The sequence below is a fragment of the Podarcis liolepis genome (assembly GCF_965112155.1).
Source record: "Podarcis liolepis genome assembly, chromosome: 11".
NCBI lineage: Eukaryota > Metazoa > Chordata > Lepidosauria > Squamata > Lacertidae > Podarcis > Podarcis liolepis.
This window is the reverse complement of record NC_139565.1, coordinates 49,539,663-49,564,112: the sequence shown is the minus strand read 5'-3', so window position 1 is coordinate 49,564,112 and position 24,450 is coordinate 49,539,663. Positions and strand designations below refer to the sequence as shown.

Genomic DNA, 24,450 nt, shown 5'->3' with positions numbered 1-24,450 from the left:
CAAAGGTATGACTACGCAGAAGGCAAGTTTTGTATGGATCTGCACTTCTGCTGTTGATTATCAGGAATTCTGAAACCAATGGTAAGGTTACTGCATCCATTAGTACTGCAAAACACTACAGCCAGGATTCCCCAACTTGTGTCTCTAGCAGTTTCTGAACTACAACTCCCATCATCCCTAGTTATCAGGACCAGTGGGTGAGGGTGATGGGAACTGTAGTCCAAAAACTGCTGGAGACCCAAGTTGGGGAAACCCTGGACTAGACTATGCAAACAGCTTAATGGTTGAGATTGACAAAGACACTTTTCAAGTTAAAATAGTAAAAGTACACTTTATTAAACAAATACATTTGTCCAAATAGTCCATTAAAGTAAACAGGAAGAGGTTTTTTCCTTTAGTACTGTTAATGCTAAGCTTGTATTCAGTGTAAAACTGGGAGGTATAAAACAGAATACCAGAAAATTCAGTATAGTGAATTAAATATGTTTCCATCCACAGTGGTGTGTTCTGATCATATCAATACCATACTCGTTCCTATTAGAGTGGAGCAGTTCCATAAGCCATTATAAAAATCCCTCCATATCCATGAATTTCCTATATACACAATACTTGACAGCTTAAATATAAATACATTTCCACGACCAATATATTACAACTGTTTAGCTGTCAAAGGAAATGTTTTTTTAAAAAACAACCTTCCCATCGTTAGTGTTTTTCACCCAAAGTGAACTCAAAATCATAATCAAGTAGCTATAAAATGTACAGCCTGTACTAATTGGAGAGAAACTCCTGTATAAATGCTAAATAAATTTGAAGAAACAAAAGTGTGCAATGCTAGCTTTCGGAAGGCTCATATACAAATAGAATTATTGTGTTTTAAGAATACTGAAAGCTCAAGGAGCTTACAGTAGCAAAATGCATAAGGCAACATAGATTCTGAGGTTTTCATTTGGCATTCATCTATACCAGGGTAGCTCTAAGTAGCTCTCCAGATGTTGTCTACAACTCCCATCAGCTTAGGCTGATGAGATTTGGAGTCCAATGACATCTGGAGAGCCACAAGCTAGCTACCCTGATTTACACCAATTCATTATCCACTCTTTTGGAAGTAAAATCTTAGCTCCTAATGCAACATAAAAAACAAGCAGGTATAGCACACTGGGATATACTCCAAGGCAATGCTTTAAAATTGTACCTAGAATCTCATTGGGCTAGTACAATAACCACTTGTGCACTGTCATATCCATGAAGCTCCAGCCCTCCAAGGAGGAAGGGTTACTAAGAGCCAATTCTATCTTGTGGGCTACTTCTGGATTTATGTACATTAAGACTTTACCCTCTTGACTTCTCAAAGCCTCTATTTCAGAGCTGAATTATCTGCTTGGTATAGGCAGGCAAAACTTAATAAGCAGTTTTCATATGGCTTTTATAACTGAGGTACTGTTGTGACAACATCCAGCAATTCAACTCCAATGCATAAACTTTACATTCATAGCTAGCTTTAATGTCACGTTTATATAAAATAGCAGTACTGGATGACAAATCCAGTTTCAAAGCTGAATATAGCTCTTTCGTTGCCTTTCCTAAAGTAAGGACTTGAGATTCAGTGCAAGCTACTGGCGCTAGTGAGGAAGGTCAACATGAGCACCCTATGCAATCTGGAAGAAAAAGTCTGGCTTATTGCCATCTTTTAAGTTCTTGTACTTGGTAGTGTGTGTTCCAGACCAAGGCAACAGGATAATAACATGATGGAAACAAAAGAGGACTGGCACAAGAGATTGTTATCTTAAGTTACTGAAAACTAAGACACTTATTAAGATACAACAGTGAATTATTATTCTGCCGATCATGGATGATCAGAACAAGTAGGATGAATGAGAGAAACACCTAGTATTTCTCTAGTTGGGAGTTTTAAAAAGGCAGGTATGACCCTGTCAAGTTCATTAAAAACTAAAAACAAAACTAAACATGGCACCTGATTCTTCTTAGAAACGCCGGGGGGTGTCTTTCAAACAGCACATGTTTTTCTATGCATTATAAGATGTGCCTGGAAGACACTCTTACCTGACTAGGACATTTTTAAATTCTGGTGGATATTTCTGAGACCACCACCCCTTTATGTTCCAACAAGAAGTTTACTATGATTTTGAGAGTGCCCCAACACCTTAACTCTTTCCATGATTGAGCAACTAATTTGTATTTTACTTTATTTTTCAACTGGGCCCTATGCAACACATAGCTATGTATCTCCCATGCTTATGGAAAGAACTAATTAAAATGCTTGATCAAAACTCGTGTAGAAAATATTGCGGGTGCTCAAGTGAGGAAATCTTCATATGCTAAAAGCTTCATCGGGCAGAAGGGAAAGCCACTGCCAGGAAACCAATTTTATGTTTGGAGAGAAGTGTGCCAGTACTTTCATTTCTGTTTGTGAGCATAAGCCTCACATCAAACATCCCCTAAATCAACATACTCATCATCTCTCCTAGCCAAGTCCTCACCTTCCAAATCTTTCCAGGTGCTCGTAGGTAAAACTGGCTTGAGGGAATGTCTTTGAAGCCCAGCAAATGGAAATAAAGCAGACAGGCGAGCAGGATTTCTCTGGAAGGGAGCCTCTGCTGCAGCGCCCTCCTCTGAGAGACTCTGGCTGCGTTTTTCATCCATTTGCTTCTGCAAACCTTGCACATCCTCCATCACATCCCAGACTTTTGTTGCAGTGGCAACTGTCCCACCACTAGGCAGCTGAGCTTCAGGGATCCATCGCAAGTATCTCTGCGCCCACACTTTGATTTCTGGTCCTTCTAAGCGTGGCAGCAGGATTCCATGGAGATCAGCAGGTTTGGCGTGCCAACTCTCATAAAATTCTCTGGAGGTAGTCTGCAGTTCGTCAGCAGATGTTATCAGCCTGCTGATCCTTTTGCCAAGGAGGTTTTTTATTAACTGGTCCGTTTCTTCCTTAAAAAACCCTCTTTTGGGGGACGGTTTTGTTTGTGTCAATGGTAAGGAAAGCTGCCGTTGATGCTTTTTGTAAAAAAAGGATGAACGTAGGCAACAGTTTAGATTAAGACAGATTTAAGTTGCATTTTAACAGCTATCGTAGCCTACATCTTAACAGTGTTTTGGTAAAGAATAGCTAAGCAGCCATAACACAACACATTGCTCAGGCAAGTAAGAAAGTTGCCGAGAATAGTGTTTTGAGAGAGGAGTGAAATTAGAATTAAATTTAGTCAACCAACAAAAACATTTAATGGGTCAGTAAGTCAAGACACTGCCCCTCCTCAGAAAACAGGATAATTGGCCATATCTTTGAAAGTTTTTACAAGTTATTGAAAAACTGCCTAAATCTGCTCATCAAAACAGTTGCAGATTTCAGATGCATACCAGTCAGGCAACTCACTAAGCCCCCTGTTGCGATTCAAAAAAGGATTACATCCTTTCCCATCAAATTGTGAAAGAATTCACCTAGCATGCTTAAGACTGCAAATCCTTTAGTGGTTCTCAAATGAAAAATTACTTGAGGGCACATACAAAATATACTGATGTATACTTTTTAATTAAATAACTATTTGCATTTTTAAGTTTTTTTGTTATGAGTTAATTTCAAAGTTAATCCCAAAGACCAGCAAATGACTATGTGATGCAGCAGGTGACGCTGTGGGTTAAACCACTGAGCCTAGGGCTTGCAGATCAGAAGGTCGGCGGTTCGAATCCCAGCGACGGGGTGAGCTCCCGTTGCTTGGTCCCTGTTCCTGCCAACCTAGCAGTTCGAAAGCACAAAGTGCAAGTAGATAAATAGGTACCACTCTGGCGGGAAGGTAAATGGCATTTCTGTGCGCTGCTTTGGTTTGCCAGAAGTGACTTAGTCATGCTGGCCACATGACCCGGAAGCTGTATGCCAGCTCCCTTGGCCAATAAAGTGAGATGAGCGCCGCAACCGCAGCGTCATCCGCGACTGGACCCAATGGTCAGGGGTCTCTTTACCTAATCATATGTTAACACTATTTTACTTAGCTTTATATGGTTAACTCATAGCAATCAATTAAGGCAGCAAATCATGGCAATGATTGAAGTACCTGATGCTGAAAATAATGCAGCAAAATAAGCTGTAAACCTTGCTTTTGATATTGGCACTGAGAGAACTATTTGCAGAAATCCACAGGTTCTACCTTAACTGAACAGTGGGTGACACAAGTCATCAGCCACTGTTTATTTACGTAAGGCAGAAAAATGATAGAGAGTTTTGAGGATAAGAGTTGGACACCTTACCTTGAATCGTGTAGGTTTTTTCTGACTCTTATCTTGTTTTGGCTTCTCAGCATAAAGAGGATTATTCAGCAAGGCTTGTGCCTCAGGTCCAAACTGCACAGACCAGTCCCAAACGTGAAGATAGCTAAGTTTGGTGCCTTCTGTATTAAGGCTTCCTCCATACTATAAAAAAAACCAGACAAGAATTAAAATCTTGGATATATTTCTAATAAACATCAGTTCATACTAGCTCTTTACTGCAAGTAACATCTTTACTTCAGCAATTTCAGCTCCCTCAACCACCTTTCTGGTCTGCGTAAACTTAGCAGGATTTGAACACATTTCTCAACATGGCATTGTATAACTTCACTGTACCAAGTTTATCTGTACACCTATTCTAGCCGAACAGAAAATCCACTTGATCCAAAACATGGTCTGAAGGCATATGACATAGTCATGGGTTATCTAAAGTTAAACAGCTCTGTCAGTCTGGATGGGAGACTACCTGGAAATCCCATGCTACCTCAAATAGTATGAGGAGGGAAAGGGTGGATATGTAAAAAATATAATTTCTTCAGCCATTGGTTTTTAAAGACTTAAGTGGTAATATTGCACTCAAGTATAACCTTTCTCCAAAGAAGGACCCAGTTAGATCATAATTCTTTTGAAACTGTGGCAGAGGAACAACTTTCAAGGTATCTTGTTCACATCCATCCTTGAGAAGTGACACTCTCAGGATTCCTATAGCTCATGAAAGCACTGAAGGAGGGAATTGGGGGGGATCCCCCCCCCTCTGAATAAGATAGAAGGTAGTTTTCTTCAATCATACTGATGTCTGTGCAATACGAGACAGATACTACACCGTGTCTGCACAGATTCCAAAATTTTAGTTCTCTTTTTTATATGAAGAGTAACCTTCATGGCTGCAAAGAGTTGAGAGTATGTGAGCAATGTCTGGCGAGGTATCAGAAGCCAGAGAAGGGGTGGAAGGTTTCCAGCAGAAAGAGGCAGTGATTCAACACGCTGCACAACTTTATATACCATTGTTAGAATGGGTTATACACAGAAACAAAACAAAAACATACTAGCATTTGTACATTATAAAAACAAGGCTTTTATTGGCACTTGATTGTACTGCTGTCATAAATCCAAAGAGAATTCAGCTGCACCAAGACAACCCATCTGTAATTCCCCACAGCCCCCAGTGTTCATACCCTGGTAGTGTCTCTTTGATGTGGAGAATTGAAGAAGAAGGTGCTAAATATTGGAATGTACAGACTATCCGACAAGACAGTTAGGTAAGTCTCTGTAAATTCAAAGGCTAGTGAATACTGTTGAACCAACTGCCATACACAATCCAAGAACAACAAGAAAAGTGGTGCCTAAAAGGGGAAAAAAACAGACATTATGCAATAGATTACATGGGGTATTTCATGCATTGAGTTCACCGAGACTGAACCTACCCAAGGGGGTATTCCATGTGATACCCTTTCCTCATTGACCTTTGTCAATTTAAGTATGGCTGGTGGGGATGAGAAGGAGTTATTTTTTAAATTGTGAGTCTTGGCCTGGCCTAGTCTCATACCCATTTCTGAAGGGTTTCTAAAGGCCATGTTACATAGGCAGGCTCCTTATTTAAGGCTCTTAAGGTACTGTTCCACTATACTGTACTATCATTTTGCTAAAGTCCAAATTAAGTTACTTCAAAAACATACGTTGTTACTGTTGAATAGCTGAATGCAGTATTTCCATTATGATTCTCAGCCTTCCCCCTTTAATACCATCCTAGAGGATATGGTTTTGCTCAAAGACTTCAAGAATTTCATTTTGTCATACCTCCTCTCTATCAGTTTGCCACAGATGGTTACACCGATCCAGAAAAGCATGTCCTCCCATGATCCATTCTTTTTGAATAAGACTCTGAAATCCCAGCTTAGTTCTGCAGTGTGCATCCATCATAACTTGAACCAGGCAGGAGATTACACAACACAGGTCAGAAGCATTCTCTTCTGAAGAGTAAAAAGAAATGGAATCATTTGAGACACGACAAATCCTTTTATAAACACTTGAAGGAACTATATAAATTGCAAAAATTAATGGTTCCTACTTAAAACTTGGTACCTACAATAAAGGATTGGCCACTTCAGGATTCTTGACAAATGGGGTTTACTGAACCCCCCCCCCAACTCTGCACCTTTCTATTAAGAGACCTTTTACAACAAACTGACCAAGACTAGCATAGCGTAGCATAGTGTGACTAGATGTTGTAGTAGTGACCAAAATACAGGCGCCCCACACGCATATGTGAAAATCATGTGAGTGGGGAGAATCCTTTATGTGTCCTGTTTGCTGATCTCTTCAATTCAAATAAAAAATACTGTACCCAAAATATCCAAAACTGGAACTGAAACTCTGGGGGCAGCTGGAGGCCGGAAGACATGCGGAAAAATGGTGCTGCACTACCCCACACACCAGCTGTTAGGCAAGGAGGCTGAGAAGTGTAAACAAAGCCCCGCTGGACCTCCAGTCTCTTTTCCACCTTCACTAAAATCCAATTATGGCTCTGGGAAGGGTCTGCTCATGAGCCAAATGTATTCTCCAGCTCCTTCCATTTCCCAGTATGAATTAAATTATTTATTCCCCATCACTGCCCATATACATGGTTGCACACAAGTTGATCGTGCATAAGTGGAAGGATGCCTGTATTGCTTTCTCAGAAACACAGTACTTTGGCTATTTTTACTTCATAGTCCTTTGGGTGAAATTTCATATTCACTAGTAGAACAAATTTCAGATGTTTCCCTTTCATTCTTGATTATGTCAACTAGGGATATAGATTCCCAAAGCAGTGCACAGAAACTATTTCACAGTGGTCAAGGCAAACCCCAGCACCACAGATCACAGTAAGATGTCATATCACAAAGCTGAAGAACAGAACCTCGAACAATGTACTAAATGCTGCATGAGGAAATAACACAACTGTGTGAAGGATTGAAGAAGCAAGTTTGGAAAGATTGCATAATGTTTTCACCAAAGAGAAAGCTACTTAAAAGTAGCCAGTTTTGAGCTTGCTTAGTGTAGGGGTGGGTGACTCAGTCCATTTCTGGCCTGTGTCAGTCTTCCATGCGTACATTCATAAATCTGTTCTAGCCTGTTTGTACAATAATCCAATGTTTAAGTGTGCCAAATATGTATTTAAATACATATTTTATCTTAATGCATGCATTTCTAAACATGTTTTATCCCAAAGTGGGCATTTTACTACAATCTTTAAGGCAATAACTGTTCCAAAATTCAGAGAAGAGTGATAATTATGTCGATGCACTTAATTGCTGGGGAGTTGGTTTGCTTAAAAATGCAGACAGGATGAATGTTCCCAGCCTTAGCTGAATGGCACAATTACCAATTAGCCACAGTGCTAAATGCCAGCCTCCCTAATCTACCCATCTGTAGGCTAGCCAACAGTACTCTACTCACAGGTGGAGAAAAATGGGGCAGCAGAAAACAGGGTCTTCACTGAAAGAAGGAAAATAAGGAGATGAGACAGAAGGAAGATGCAGGTGTCCAGCCAAAATAAAATCTCTAATATGCTAAAGTGATTTCCAACTAAGCCCACATTTCAGGATGTAAGGAGGTTGCTTAGTAATAAGCCACAGTAAAGACCCCATAGGCATGCATACATCTATCCAAGATTTACAGAGCCAACTTCCACAAGGGTGCCGATTCTGTTTCCTCTAAAACTGGTTACACTAATGATTTTCAACCAGTGTGCCGTGGCAGCCTAGGGTGTCTTGAATGATGGTCGGGGTGCCACGGGCAACACTGGCCTCTGTCCCTCCTTCCTTTCCTCCCTCCTCTGGTGTCCTCTTGCATCTCTGCCTCCCAAAGGCTTGTGTGGCTGGCTGTTGCAGCAGCCCTGGCTACAAGCTTCCCAGGCGAGGACAGCTCAGAGACCAGGGGCAGCAGCAGAGGCTGCCAAGAGGACTCCCATGGAGAGGGAAGAGGAGAGAAGGATGAGGAAACACCCCACAAGGGAGGGTGTTTGAAAAAGGGTGAGACTGCCAGCCCTGCAAGCAAGGAATGACATAACTGGGCTCCTGAGCCTCACAGGGATGCCAGAGAAAGAGTGTAGTTGGTCAAGGAAGCCATGGACTCAAAAAGGTTGAAAACCTCCAAGTTACACTATCAGGAAATGAAGCATCAGCCCAATGAAAGAGTCCAGTGACCACTTACAGAGGGGGGTTATTCCATTTCTTTAGGGCATGACATATATACCTCAAATTCTTGGTACAAAAATCTTCCAGGGAAGAACAGAGAAAATATGAGGAAACTAAGGCAAATAGTGTTTCCCCATAAACCATAATTTCACTCAACATGGTTTGTAGAGCTAGAACAAACATGGATCCCTAAGAAGTACCATTTTACTTATCTAGGGGCTGCAGGTGGGCTTTTCAGTGCAATTGGACTGGCCAGTAACATGGGGCAGCACTGCTCACCTGCATCCCAAATACTGAGCATCACTACTGGTTCCTGAAACGGATAGGAGAAAAAAGCTCAGCACAGTTGAGGAGCCAATCCAATACTCCTGCCACCACACTGTGCTGAGCTCCTTCACCTTGCAGCTCTCCTTCTCAGGAACTGGCAGCAACACTATGTTCAGGAGGCACTGGAGCAATGTTGCTTTGCCTGCACAGCTCTTGCCACCTGCCACGAGGCTGAAAACTGCAGACTCTGTATCACAATGGGACCCTGATCTCACGAACTATGCTACATGGAAAACCACCTTTGAAACTGACAACTAAAAAATCCTACAGGGATTTTTGCATGCAAGCTCTTTAGTACAGTTAAAGGAGTGCTTAATTCTGTTTTATATGTCACACTTTAATGTAAATGAGCTGGTGAGAAATAGTAAGACCTACAGCTCAATCCTATGCATGTTTAGTCAAAACATAAACCATACTGAGCTGAATGGTAACTCCAACACAAATGATTATAAGACTGCACTAAGGCATTTAGTGAATCAAAGCTTGCTCTTTGAAATCTTAGGTGCTCAATAAATGAGACCCATTCCAGGAAGACTCTAGGAAAATGAAATTTAAAAAATCCTTCCAGTAGCACCTTAGAGACCAACTAAGTTTGTTATTGGTATGAGTTTTCGTGCGCATGCACACTTCTTCAGATACGTGCAAGAACAATTTGTTTCAACTACAGCAGACCAACACGGCTACCTACCTGTATCTAGGGAAAGAGTTGGTGAAGACCATGAATGGTAGATACGTGCTAGTGGAAAACACTTCTGCATGTGTGACCTTAGGCACACAACTTTTCAGACTTTTCTATCTAGTGCAGCCCCTCCCACACCCCTTAAAAATGCACCCTTGGGGGTTATGGCACAAAAGAGATAGGGGCATCAGTGAGAATCAACCACCTTGCCTCACAAAAGCAAAAGCACTTTTCAATAGCCCAAAGCCATCTCTGAAAACAACCAATGGCCTCTTGGTCACTTACCAGAGTTTATATCACGCCATGTTAGCATGCATTTCCTCCCTACCATTAATTCTTCTGTCTAAACTAGACTTGAGATATACTGCCACAGACATTATGCACAGTCAACATCAATAGCAGTTAGAGTTGTGGTTTGAATTATGTGTCACGAGGCCTATGAATTAGCAGTTGTTCCACCTGGCTGCAGCAAAGAGGAGAAAAGGCAGCAGGCCATCTACAATCCCTTGGCTTAGAATAATTGCCAAAGCCCTTCCTTACACAGAACCAGCTCCTTCAGTAGCCATCCCACCTGGCCAGACATTTAATGCAACTAAGAAATACTGCCAGAGTTTGTTCTCCATTTTTATCCCATCTCTTTTGCATAAAGTATATATTATAAGCCAGCAGGCAGGGACTGTTTTCTTAACCTTGTACAATATCCAGAAATCCTAGGAGTTTAACAAATAATCTAACCGTCAAAACAACTGAACCAACTTCTAGAAAAGATTACCAAACATATAAGCAACTTGTAATGCACTGTGTTGTAAAGCTTTATACAAAGTGTATCATCCCAAGTGTGAAATGCACTCTTCTCCCACAAGGATCTGCAAAATCAGCACCTGCACTGTGGAAATTAAGCATTTTGCATGCCCATTTGACAGCCCATGCTGTGTACTTCAAAGTAAACTTCAACTTCAATACCCATAGAATAAGGCTCTGTAAGCACCAAAACAATTGGTTGTAAATAACTTTTTTGGGAAGTGAGCATACTCTGGACTCCCTCTAAGACGATTTTGACCTGTTCTCTTTTGGTGGGGAGGAAGTCACTATTAGATCTTAAAACTGCTCATGACAAATTAATGCCTAAGCACCTACAGCGCAGCTTCACAAGAAAACCTGCAAATAAATCTGGGTGCCATCCAAAGCTAAGGTCTTTATTTTATTAATTTCAGCAAGAAACCATCTACCACTGAAGTCAGTGGTCCTTCAATTCTCTGCTTTGGCTTGATTGTGCTCCAAGCATACTGCAGAGTAAGGCTCAAAACCCCTCACTTATCTTCTGAATACATTTAACATATGAAGTGTACTCAGCTGTAGACCTTAAATATTCAATTCTTCCTCTTTGAATAATCCCCTTGCCAGCCAAGGCTGTGTGTCAGGTGTCAACTAGAGAAGGGATTGCAACAGCAGCATAACTACTGTCCAACCCTACAACTTGTAATAATTCCAGGGCAACTCTAAATACAGAATGCAGTTCATAAAACTCAACTCCTTTCTTCACATATGTTTGAGAACTACTCTACAATTCAGCTACTTAGAAGTAGAGCAGCTATGTGGAAGGTGCACTGGAAAGAAGGATGTACACAACTTACCTATAAGGAGAACATTTGTATTCTCTGCTTCTAGCAAATCAATAATCTCTACTGCTTTTCTCAGACATCTCCTAGAACATGAATACAATGCTTTAGCACAACTGACAAGTATCTCCCACTTCTGTACCCATTTTGGCTGATTCCAGACACAATAAACAGGCCCTATAGTTGATTTTTCTCACCACAATGGAACAGAATTAAGCATTTTTAAAAAGAGGAATAAAGAGCATTTTTCCATTTTTCTAACCTCCTAAAATGGGCTACAGACTTATGTACCAGACTGGTATATCAGTACTCCTTATTTCCTACACTAAACCAATAACCTTATCTCTCCTGTTGAATTGGCCTGACTTAATCCTCCTTTATAGTTGGATGAAACAAGCTGTGTTCACAACAAATCCTATTTTTAACATTGATATAGTTAGTATTTTAGTCAAACACTCCTGTATTATTTAGGTTTTGGCAATATATGTGTAAATATAAATATAAAATATAAATATATGCACTTTCCAAAGATAACAATTCTTTATATTTGATGTAGTTTTATTAGATGTTACTAACATTATTTTGCTAATAGTAAACACATTACTAACATTATTAAAGAAGATGCAGTGCATTTGGTACATATGAGTTATCAAACCTTTTCATTAAGTTGGCTATTTTGTGGAATGTAGTCTTGTTTTTCTTTGATAACAGAGGGGGGAAATTCTAACCTGTCTCCTTCAAGGGAAACATTGGGTATAAATCCTTCCTTTGAGCACCCCTCACTCTTTCATTTGGGAAGCTCACATCACTTTGCTGCCCAATTCTAGCCTTGCTGATTCAGGCAATAATGATTTAGTTTCTCAGCTCTGCATCATCAATATTTTAGATTTGTAATACAAGTATTTTACAAGGTTTTTACGCTTTCTTTCCTGTAATAAGGAAATGTGTTTGTTGTGTGCCTGAAGACTCATCCTTGAAAACTAAAATTATGTGTTCTAATATGAAAGGGGACCAACTCTGACCCTTAATGCTGCTGTAGAGGGAATTGAAGTGGAAAAACTAACTCTCAGACTCAGCATCTGCTACATGAATGGAACAGAATTGTCACATTAACTTAAATGGAAGGCCTTAATTATGATATGAAGCCCATAAAGCCATTGTGTTATTGTTTGATCTTATACAGGTGATTGGGACCCGGGTGGCACTGTGGGTTAAACCTCAGAGCCTAGGACTTGCTGATCAGAAGGTTGGCGGTTCGAATCCCCGCGACGGGGTGAGCTCCCATTCCTCGGTCTCTGCTCCTGCCAACCTAGCAGTTTGAAAGCATGCCAGTGCAAGTAGATAAATAGGTAGCGCTCTGGCGGGAAGGTAAACGCCGTTTCCGTGTGCTGCTCTGGTTTGCCAGAAGTGGCTTAGTCATGCTGGCCACATGACCCGGAAGCTGTATGCCAGCTCCCTCGGCCAATAAAGCGAGATGAGCGCTGCAACCCCAGAGTCGGCCACGACTGGACCTAATGGTCAGGGGTCCCTTTACCTTTATACAGGTGATTACATCTTGGAGCTAATTCAGATTAAGTTTGGCATTGCTAGCTTAAGTACGGCATTAACTTTCTAAGATGCAGTTGAAGCAGGGTTTCACCAACCTTACGATTTCTAGCCAATTTGTACTCTCCAATAATGAAAACCATTTCACATCAGTGTCCCAGAAGTCTGTACTGTTATCTGTAAAAAGAAGAGAAATTGTTTTTAGCTATTTCTGGTGGCAACTCAAGTACTTGACATCAATAGAATAGAAGATTTCAAAAGGCACAATGATATTTGAGATGTGTATTGACTGTTACGTTTCCACCTGCTGGAACAAACATGAAGCAGAGCAGTAAGTCATCAGTATGATAGAGCAGATCAAATGAGTAAGTGGTAGAGCACTGGAACCAAATGTCCGACACTGACAGCAAGTGGGAAATTATCACAGAAACTCTTTGAACTCAAAGGGATAGGATTGAACAAGGAAAACACAATGAAAAAACATATGGTGGTCAGTAGTATCAGAAGCAGAAGATAGGTCTAGGGGTAGTGAAGTTAGACGTGGCTCTCTTTTGTAAAGTGCTATTTTGCTATGGCTTTTAGTGCTGTAGAACTGTTGATCTTTGGCTTTAGACATACTACATGAGTTCACACATTTGCAAACAGCTAACTCCTCTCAGCACTTTCTTCATGTATCAGAAAAGCAACAAAGAAGTTTAGTTACAGATTTCAAATGGAGACTTCAGCTAGTGGGGTGGTTACTGGAGAAAAAGCGTATTTTTTTTCTTTAGCGAGTCTAGATAGGATATTCTTCTATAGTGCCCTCAATATAGTTTCCACTTACCTATCAGAAACAGCTGTTTAAATCTGGTGTATGCAATTTGGATCTCTTGCAGAGATGGAAGACTACTTGACAGGACATCAACTTTCATGGCTTCATAAGGAGGGTTATCAAGTGTCTTATACATACTGAAAAACACATTAAAACTTATGATTTAAATGGCTTAATAGTGACTATTTTAAAATTAAAAAGCAAGGAAGTTTACAATCCAATTTCTTACATGTCAATATACATGTCAGTTTCATAGGGTTCAGAGTATAAGATCAGCTATAGCATGAGTGGCAAAGACAGCCAGCAAGAACACTGTTTTTATGCAATTACTTTGGTAAAAAACAGCATGGTCTTCTTGATTGGTTTTTTCACTCTAGAATTGGGGTAAAGAACCTGTGGCCACCAGTAAGATGTTGTGCTACAACTTCCATCATCCTTGACCATCAGCAGTGCTGGCTGGGGCTGATGGGTGGTTGTACTCCAACAGCACCTGCAGGGCCCTAAGTTACCTATTTCAGTTCTAGATAGGAGGAACAATGCTAGATTTACTTGAGCTCTTGGAGCCTTTGCTCTATCTCCCAGTTATATTGTTAAAACTGTACCTCTAATTTTCATAATGGCAGTGGTGTTTTACATGATTATAATCTTCCTCTTCCAAAGTTCCAGGGATGCTTACAGAACCAATGGTGAAGACAAAGTGATACATGGGCTTTGTTTGTTTATTTAGACCTGCTCCTATAGACAAGCCCTATAGCTACTGGCAGTTAGATGCACCCTGCTGTTTGGGAATTTCATCATTGTGCTTTGGGTTAGCAATTGGTTTTTTGGCTGTCCAGGATGCATCGAAGAATGAATAAACAACATTAACAGCCATCTATGGCAAACAATTAGTCAACATTAGGAGAAAAAACCTGCAGTTCACATCACCCTTGTGGTAATAGCACAATGAACATAGTCATAGGCAAATATTTGTAACATGCATATAAAGTAGGAGCGAAATAAAGCCTGATGAGAAGATCCTCAGAGACACTTAAAAATGAAAGAAGCTACTACTGACTCCTCTAAGAAGATTTTCTGTGTTTGCAGAGCGTTGTCATCTTGTGCTTTGGGCAGAGTAGACATCTTGAGGAGAGCAGCACCATTGTGGCAAGACCAACACCAAATCTGCAACACACATTTATTTTCATCAGTAAATATTACCCAAAGGGCATTCATTTTGTTATAAAGTAACTGCATCATACAACAGCATGTTACGAGTGAATATTAGATCACTACAGCATTTCTGCATTACATTTAGTTTTCTTAAGGACTGCCAGTAATAAACTGCAATCATTTTTAAACATCATGAGTTAGGTTAGATGATCATACGGTAACCTCTAGCTCACGTGCTTTCTGCCTACTCATTTTCGTGTTTGTACAAGACATAGGTTGAATCAGTCTCCAAGTCTGGTTTGAGGGAAGCCACTTTTTTTACATCACCCAAGTGGGAGTGCACAAAGCCCGAGGCTCCACTTCCAGTTCTCCAAACCATGGAAGATTCTCCGACTTCATTCACAGAATGTACAGAAATTTCATTCTGAATTCTGTGGTGCCAACATTTATCCTTATTTAATAGATAAAAATTAACATCACACAAAATTACATGACCCAATGTTCAGGAGTACAAAACTGTCTCCTTTCTTGCTCAGCTTCTGTTCTTAAACTGCACTCATTTGATATATTACTCAGATTCTTCAGCTGTGCCACAACAAGTCCTAAACACACCCTGTGTAAAGTTCATTTCATTCCCATACATGTCTTCCATAAATTCTTGACTACGAATATACTCACTGGAATTCCTCTTCCTTCATATTCCGAAAGGTCCTCTTCAGAGACAGACATGGGAACAACGAAGTATGCTGGCAACCTGAAAACATTAATTAAAAGTCAACAGCAATTTGCACTTACGATGTGGAACACCACAGGAACTGTACAGTTTTTTTAAAGTTCTCAAAATAGGAACCAGAGGCAAACAATATTAGGAGGACACCATGTTGCCCACCCCACTATAGAGTTTGTATCGAGAGACAAGCTACCTAATGGCTCTCCCCATTCCTCCAGGGGATACACTCCCTGTATGTATGTCATCCTTTAAAACAACATGCTCCAGCTTGCTTCCTAGGTTTCTAGCATTAGAATATAAACATTTATACACTTTCTCTCCCCAAATGTCATCTGCACTTACTTATGGAGCTTTGGTTTATATAAATTGCTATTACCTCTGCACCTCCAATGCCTACTGCACCCCTTCCCCCTATTGGACCAATGTTCTCATCCCCTAGATTTAGGTTGAACCCGACGCTCCTCAACTCCTTTTGGCTTTCCCTCATGAATCACTTTACAAGCTTCTCTGCCACCTTTTTTATTTTAGGTACCAACCAGTCTGGTTCCATTCTGACTCAAGTGGATTATGAGCCAATTTGTGCAGGTCTAGCTTGTCCAAAATGTCCCTCAGTCCAAACACTTCCTACAAACACTACAGTCATACCTCATGTTACATTTGCTTCATGATACGTTTTTTCAGGTTGTGTCCCGCAGCAACCCAGAAGTACCAGAAAGGGTTAACTTCTGGGTTTCGCAGCTCGTGCATGCGCAGACGCGTAAAATTATGTCATGCGCATGCGCAGAAGAGCAAATCGCAACCCGCGTGTACGCAGACACGCTGCTGCGGGTTGCGTTCTATTCATGTTGCTAATGGGCCTCCGGAACGGATCCCGTTCGCAACCAGAGGTACCACTGTATTAGCTAATCCACACATTGAGGGCACTTAGCTGTGTTTGTTTTGCTAGCCCTGTGTATAGAATAAGTGGCATTAAAAAAAAAAGCTATCTTGCAGGTTCTAGCTTTCAAGCTCCTACCTAGGAACCTGAGTTTTGCTTCTAGGACTGCCTAACTACATTGCTAACTATTCGTGCAAGGCATGATGGTTAACAGCAACAACCGGGGGAAAGAAAGACATAACATCTTACAAGGACAGGAAGAAACACCACAGACAGAATAATTGCCACACACAGGAAGAACAAGGATATAGTTTGAGTTCCTCGCTTGTAGTTTTATAAATCATTTAATTAGTCAACACAAGTAGAAATTATTAGTATTACAATTGTGGTATAAAGATTATTACGACCAGAATGTAATAGAAATTAAGATTTTGGAACGCAGAAATAAAGCAAATAATCAAGCTGTCAATTCTAGCACGTGGAGAGCCACCTTATCTAAATTATATAATTCAGTATCTGAACTACTGATATTAATAATTTTATTATAAATTGGTATTGTTATAATGAGGCTATTATTAGATTGTAATTGAAAACTAATAAAAATTACCATAAAAAAGGAAATGCTATATTTATGGGAACCTCTGTTTGAATAACATAATCATTGTTAACAACTGCAAACACCTTAAGAGAATAAATCCCCAAAGATTGCTATTCAAATTAATCTGTTCAGAGCTTTAGAGAACAGATATAAAAGAAATCAGTTTACATTTGTTAATTTGTTCAATAGCAATAGTATGCGAGCTATACTTACTTTTTAGAAACATTGTAGTTTTCATTGGAACTCACTGCTTTGAATTTCAGGTTTCCTTTGGTTCGTTCCAGTTCCTGACGCCAGTCATTAATAGAATCAAACATCACTGTCTGATTCTTTTTTTCTGTCAAAATATAATTTGTTAGTTCTAACCAATCTAACAAAAGAACATACATTTAGGGTGTTTTTAGCAAGAAACTAGAAAGTTTAGCTACAGGACTGGCTGAATTTAGTTTTGTGATTTAAATGTAGAAATTAGCATTTCAACATATTTACACAAAAGTATTGATTTGACCTAGAGACTACACCCATAACCCAAAGCGAGAAACTTTCACACAAACTTGGCAGTTTAAAGTGAAATTGCTGTTTGTACATGCTCAACACTTTTCCCTCTTTGAACTGCTTTCAATATCCTCAAACTGCATTTTGAACTCAAGTCAGCTTCAAGAATCGCTTGGAGTGCCACAAAAGAGGCATCCTAAAAAGGAAACTGCCAAAAATTCAGGTGCAAAAGTGTCCATTTGCAACATGGACTGTACAAGTATCAGTACTCCCCTCATAACCTAACATTTTTAGGAATGCAAGTTTAAAAATGAAGGATTTTAAGCACATACAGAATATGCTATTTAAAGCAGTAGTCTCAGTTCATACCAATACATCCACAATACAGATTTTCCACATAAATCTAATTAGGTGGTTATAAACTTTTGATGAATTTCCATAAAGAGCAGTGGAAGTACAAAATACAGCGTCAAACAATTCTAAGTGCAGCTGTAAGTACATCAATGCCAGTTATGAGAAATAATCAAGCACACTTTAAAAAATAATCATCATTTTTTCGATATAAACATAGACCACAAGAGATACATACAACAAAAACCATGGAGTGAACAAAAATGGAGTGAAGAGTTAGGGGTACAGATAACAAATGAAATATGGGAGTCAAGTATAAAAAAACAGAAATAGCCACTATGGATCTAAGACTTATTCAACAGAAAATAATATTCAAAGTCCACTGGACTCCAGCAAAACTATACCAGAAGAAAATAACAAGTGCAGACAACTGCTGGAGATGTGGGAGTAAAAATGCGAACTTAGTACATATGTGGATTAACTGCCCAATGATACGATCATTTTGGTGTGAGGTGAGGATATTTATAGCAAGAGTAATAAAAAGAAATTGTTATTTAGGGAAATTGAATTTAATAAATTATATTCCGGAAATGTGTGAGATTTCAAGGGATCAAAAAAAATGGATGTACTGTGCTATATTAGAAGCAAAAAAACTTGTTTAGATGAATTGGAAGAGCCGCAAAAAGATTCCATTGAGCACATGGATTGATAATATGGACAGATTAGCTACATATGAACGAATTGCATGTTGACATAAAACAAGAATGAATAATCAAGCACACATTTAAAAATTGCATTATAACAAGTCAGTCTAGCCATAAGAATTATATGCAAACACAAGGCTATCGGATGTCAGACACTAGTATACCAGCAGTCTGGGAAGTGACTGCATAACTATCTCATTGTTTCACATCCAACCTTTTTCCTACACCCAAACAATTCCAATGTTGGAAAGAGTATATATAGTATCATTCATGAATTGCAAGGTGTTTATTTTGCCATAAACACACCAATGAGGGAGGTGCTTTGCCTTCCCACGGTGGGACGCTAGTAATGTTAATGAAGACCAATCATAGAGACACTCAAATCATGCAGGAAATATTTCTACGAAAAGGGAGAAGCTGCCCTCAGAATACCAACCAATTAAAAAAAATTCTCCTTCCTTCTTCTCATTCACAATGTTTCTACAGACAGGAAGTATATACCAAGGAGCCCACTGGATTAAAATATTTCTAGGGCTTAGCCAAAATGGGGAAGGGGAAGCATTTAACAGGAAGCTGCACACCACCATAAATAACTTTGTTTTGTCATTTTGGGAGTGGTTTGAAAAACAGGCCAAGATATTCACGTATTCAGAGCAAGGGTGGGAAGCACTGCCCTTTCTGCTTCAGCTTTGTGACAATATCATGGAATCCACTCTGGCTAGGAAGAAAACTGGCACCAGAGTTACAGCTTAAGAAATACAGAATGTTTTAAAGGTACATTAAGGTAGGTATGGGGTATGTTTTCAATTCCAAGATATTCATACTTCAGTCTTGGAAAATAACTGTGGGCAAAGACATAGTGCCATAGTGCCAAAGACATAGGCAAAATAATGTTTTGGAATAGTTTTCACTTGCGTTACAGCTACATACAACTTAGGGAGTGCTTACTGTGTGCTGGTACAGAGTACTGTATGGATGCCCTAGTACCTTCCTGGATTTTACCTAAAGGTGTTTGGATATGAAATTGAAGATCTTTGTTGCCTTTTATCTTTATCCCCTGGTTAGTCTCACCTCAATACAGTGAAGTGACACAGCTTCTACCTCTTGATTAAAAACAGACACACACACAAACCACATTTATATAATTTCAGCAGCTAGAAGTAGCAGAAAAGTTTTCCCTAGTTATTCTCAGGCTAAACACAGCTGTTTTTAGTTTTAGTTTTATTTACCAGATAAGGAATCCAAGCATACAGAAATGAAGCCTGTTGATTTCCTTCTCATAAGTTCAAAATACTTGGACAAAAATTCAGACATGCAGCCTTCCTAGCAAATCCTTTTTTTCAGCAAGAGAGAGAATTCAGCACAAAGTGTTGAAGAGACTTATACAGACATCCACTGAAGTTCCTCTCTTTGATTCCATACAGATGGGCATTTTATCACATCTCATGATTCATAGTAAAATAGCTTACTACTTAGATGACCATGCTACTGCCATTGAAATGAATGGGAAATGAAACCACCTTTAGTAAGGAAAATAATTTGACATTTGCCAGTATCATAAATTCCACTTCTGCATGAGTAGTTATACACCTGAAGAACAAACTGGCTTCAACAGATAATCCCCAATTATACTGAGAACCAAACCAAGTAGATATATGCTTACCTGCTTTACTTGGTACAGCTGTTGCATAAGAGAACAGAAACAAGCGTTTAAATAGCTTAGGAGTCTGTGTTTGATGAACTATGCCACTGACGATCTAAGAAAGGATCAACAAATCAACACATTTATAAACCAGAACAAGGATTTGCCAGAAAGGAAGTCTAGTCACTTACCACGAAGCTCCATCCTTGTTTGGGGCAAATAAGGCATGCAGAAAAGAATGAGTTAAACCCTGCTACTACTCAGGAAGGCAAGGAACATGCTACTAGCTCTCACCTTTCTGCGTTTGAAGCAAAGGAAGCATCCAGAAAGGAATGGAGTGTGTTTAAGGTACCCTGATCCTAAGAAGGGAGAACAGACTGGCTGGTTTGTCAGATCAAGGCGAGGGCAGAACATGCTGAAGCAACCATCTGACAAAGGATACCGCTTTGGAAGGCGAAGAAATGGTGAAGAAATGGGAGTGAAGGATACCAAGAGGGAAGCTGAGTATGAGAGTGACTGCATATGTTTTATGTATTTTCTTAGGGTCTAGCTTATGCCTAGTCCTGAGCTGATGAAAGCACAAATTAATCTTCAAGGTTAAAGTTGGTCTGTGCCCAGGGTGACCCTATTCTTATGGGAAATGTTTAGATAGCTTTTTACTGACAAGGCTCCCAGTGTGGAGAACCTGCAGACTGTATATATCACAACTAGGATTTTTAGACTTGAAATTAATACTTAAGGTTAAAATGCTGAGCTCTAAGTGGTTGAAAAGAAACGTTGTTGGGTGAAGGCAAAAAAACAAACTGGGGATAAGCTTAAAGAACAGGATATAGCACAAAGGGCTAGGGACCCTCCAGCCTCCAAGCCAGATTTGACCAAGACTCCCCATTTCGCCCACCAGACCATCTCCCCCAAACCACATTGATCTGCCCTACACCTGACATCATATGAAACATTAGGTATGGTGCAGGTAGAGATGTGTCCAGTACAACAGCATGAAAGCAAAACATTAACAACCCCACTCATCAGCTGGTGGCAGGGAACTTCAATCCTCCTTGGCTTGACTATGCATGCAAACTCCCCATGGCCAACTTGCTTGCACAGCTAATCCCTGCAGAAAGCGGGATAGAACTCAAGGTGGTTAATCCTGCTTAGTTACTACCTCCCCCTACCTCCATGGGCCAATGTTGACAGTTGAGTAGAACCACCCACTTGTCAATCGCCCTATGTCATTATGACAATGACTGACAGGAGGGCGTGAGAAATTTTAAAAAGGGCAAGTCACATGTTCTTCACATTCCTGGGTAACAAAAGGTCTGAACCCATTCTTTTCTAGATGTATCCTTTGTTCCAAACAGAAAAGTTGTGAGAAGTTAAATGTTCAAGACTCCCACACATTTTCAAGCTATATTAAGGTCACTTTTTAAACTTAAAGGCAGTGCAGTCTAAACCCTTATACTATTGCAATGCTCTCCATACACCCATGAGTATGGACAACTCCCTGTAGGGGACCAACTCCATAAACAATGTACCAAATGTAGAACTATATGATGCGACATAGGCCAAAACTATATTATCTTGGATGGGTGGACAGATGAAGCCATTATCAATTTGTGTGTCATTGCTAAGTGTATACACTTCTGCAATTTTCAGCACTAGACGTAAAAAAGGACTTAAGTAATTCTAGCTTCTGCACTCAATGTATAAACGGAGCCACAGCCAAACTATGGCCTCGCCATTGAGGAGGTGCTGCATGCATGAACACGAACTCCTCTCCATTCTATTTCCTGGTTTGCCGGAAGGCCATCCAAATCAAGCAAGCTATGTTCACCAGGAACCGGGAGCTGGGGGAAGGAACTGGAGCAAGCCTGAGGCTCTTTATCCTGACATCTGAACAATGGCTAGGGTGTGATGTCAAAGCAGTTCAGACAAACCGAAGGAAAGAAGCTTCACTATTATGTAGACTGCACTTTTAATGCTACTGGGAACTGTACATATTATAATAGATATAGCCAGTCACCTGAGGGCTTTTGTGTGAATACAGAACATGCAAACACCGCATGCCATTTTCCTGTGATTTCCAAATCCTCAGTGGCAATTCTGAAGTTATAAGTTTTTAAATTTTAAAGAGTGAGTAATTTGGGGTGCTCCCGCTTTCTCTAAATGTGTCAATTTTTCATTCAAATACATGAAAAAAGCTTACTGCTGCCGTTAGAAACAAGACTTCCCGTATGTTCACACAGTATCTGTTAGTGTGTGTGATAAATCTATCAATGCTGGATTGGTATAAAAGCACTAGCTGAATATTCCTTTTACTGTTTTTCTTTATATTTACATATTTCTTTTAATAGTAGTATTTTAATACTGTATTTCTATTCATAATAGTTGAACATGAAAAGTTCTCTCTGTGCTCCTTTTCCCAATTCTCCTGTGCCCACTGGAAAACAAGCCAGAATCTGGCTTGTTCCAACATCGGAACCGATTCATGCTTTTCTTTATTACAAACCATCTATAAGCAGAAAACAAAGAACAAACCTTGGGTACTGCTCATTGTTTGAAACTCAGGTTTCAAATGTCATCACAACTCTGACTTGCTTCCAGGTTTCATGAAAGCAACAGGAGAGAAATTTTCAGAAGGGTGTACCAAGATGCTGCACATCCACATTAAAACTTTGTAAATGACCGACGGAAAAAGCTTAGTCACTCTATTCATGGAAGTTTTGTCATAGCTACTCCCAAATATTTTTGTTCTAAAGAAAGGGAATTGAGGCTACAGTTACCCGTTTTACTTCTTCCTCCTTGGTGTATCGCAAGCAGAAGTGAAACACTCTGAGATCTTTGCAGTAGATTATCATCGTCTCTGGGTATTTTCTCAGTTGACCATTCAGGGGTTTCTTTCTCTCATCATAAACTTTAAGGGGGGAAAATAGTTTTAACATTTCTCCATGCAGTGAGTTAGAACAGGGAACAAGGAAATCTACCCCTTCTCTATCATGAACAATTCTATCAATAATTTTAGATTAGTGACCATAACGGGAGCTGACATTCAATCATCCTGATATAAGGAATGGAAAACTATCTGGCCAGCAAGGCTATTTGAGAACTGAATATGTTGGAACACATGCTTCGTAGCAAGTTATTTTGACACATTATATAAGATTTACAAATTAAAACTCAAACAAGTGGCACCAAACTGAACTTTAGATTAGGATCACCAAGTGAAATAAGTTGCTGCGGGACACAAGAAGTTGTCAGCCTACCTCCATAAAGCTGGTCCACACACTGAAGAGTGATGTCATTTTCCCCAATGATTTTATTATAAAATTCTAGTTCCTGAAAAAAGAAAAATGTTTTGTGTGTTCCTTAACAGACACTAGTTTTTCATTTACTCTGTATTGCAAGTATAAGGTACGTTCATAATAACAGGACTGGAAGACTAGGGTACACTCTCAACCATGAAGCTCTGTGTGACCTTGAGGCCGTCACTATCACTCATTCTAATCAACTCGCTTGTGGCTACGAGTTTTGAAGTTTCTTTTTCCTATTTCCAAAGCCTCAGTCTTCCGAGAGCGCCAACAAACCTCTATTACTCTTCACTGATGCCTAAAAATGCCCAATTTTAATGTCACATCCCTGTCGATGTGCAATCTAATTTTACCTAAAAACAAATCACTTTACTACAGAGACTGCTTTGACATCATTACAGATTTGAAGCTGTGGATAATTTAATTGTTCACCAGCAACTTGTCCATCCTAAAAGAACTATATACACATTTAATATTTGAAGACAATTGTTAAGCCTCCTTTTTACCTCCAGTATTCTAAAAGCTACATGTTTAAAGGAAACCTCTACCTTAAGACTCCAACCTAAATGGGCCAGAGTGGTGTTTTGCAAAATACCGTATTTTTCGCACCATAGGACGCACTTTTTCCCTCCTAAAAAGCAAGGGAAAATGTGTGTGCGTCCTATGGAACGAATGCAGGGGGGAGGCAGGCGGGAAAAGCCCCCAAGAGCCGCACACAAGCTCCGTGCGCTCTTGCGGGCTTTTCCACAGGAGGGAGAAGGGACTGACTGGCGGCATCAGTCCCTTCTCCCACCTCCCAGAAAAGCCAGGAGAAGCCGTGATCTCTTTAAAGGGGTTGTGCGGCTTCTGTGGGCTTTTGGGAGAGGTGAGGGAACCCCCCCCCACCTCCCAGGAAAGCCAGGAGAAGCCGTGCAGCCCTTTTAAAGTGCGCGTGGCTTCTGCCGGTTTTGCGGGAGGTGGGGGAATCCCCCCACCTCCCAGGAAAGCCAGGAGAAGCCGTGCAGCCCTTTTAAAGTTTGCGCGGCTTCTGCCGGTTTTGCGGGAGGTGGAGGAATCCCCCCACCTCCCAGGAAAGCCAGGAGAAGCCGTGCAGCCCTTTTAAAGTGCGCGCGGCTTCTCCTGGCTTTTCTGGGAGGTGGGAGAAGGGACTGAA

At 40.2% G+C, this 24,450-nt stretch overlaps 1 protein-coding gene across 1 annotated transcript in view; it reads right to left on the bottom strand.

Annotated features, from left to right (window-relative positions):
- Positions 1-311: 311 nt before the first annotated feature.
- MTMR12 (myotubularin related protein 12) overlaps positions 312-24,450 on the bottom strand; it is a 39,930-nt gene continuing 15,791 nt past the window's right edge. Inside the window, 13 exon segments of the mRNA XM_083465858.1 lie at positions 312-3,021; positions 4,267-4,428; positions 5,460-5,627; positions 6,082-6,254; positions 11,103-11,173; positions 12,731-12,809; positions 13,456-13,580; positions 14,501-14,607; positions 15,274-15,349; positions 17,014-17,137; positions 20,014-20,107; positions 22,773-22,903; positions 23,253-23,325. Of these exon segments, the coding sequence (XP_083321984.1) occupies positions 2,449-3,021; positions 4,267-4,428; positions 5,460-5,627; positions 6,082-6,254; positions 11,103-11,173; positions 12,731-12,809; positions 13,456-13,580; positions 14,501-14,607; positions 15,274-15,349; positions 17,014-17,137; positions 20,014-20,107; positions 22,773-22,903; positions 23,253-23,325 (1,956 nt within the window). The 3' untranslated portion in view covers positions 312-2,448.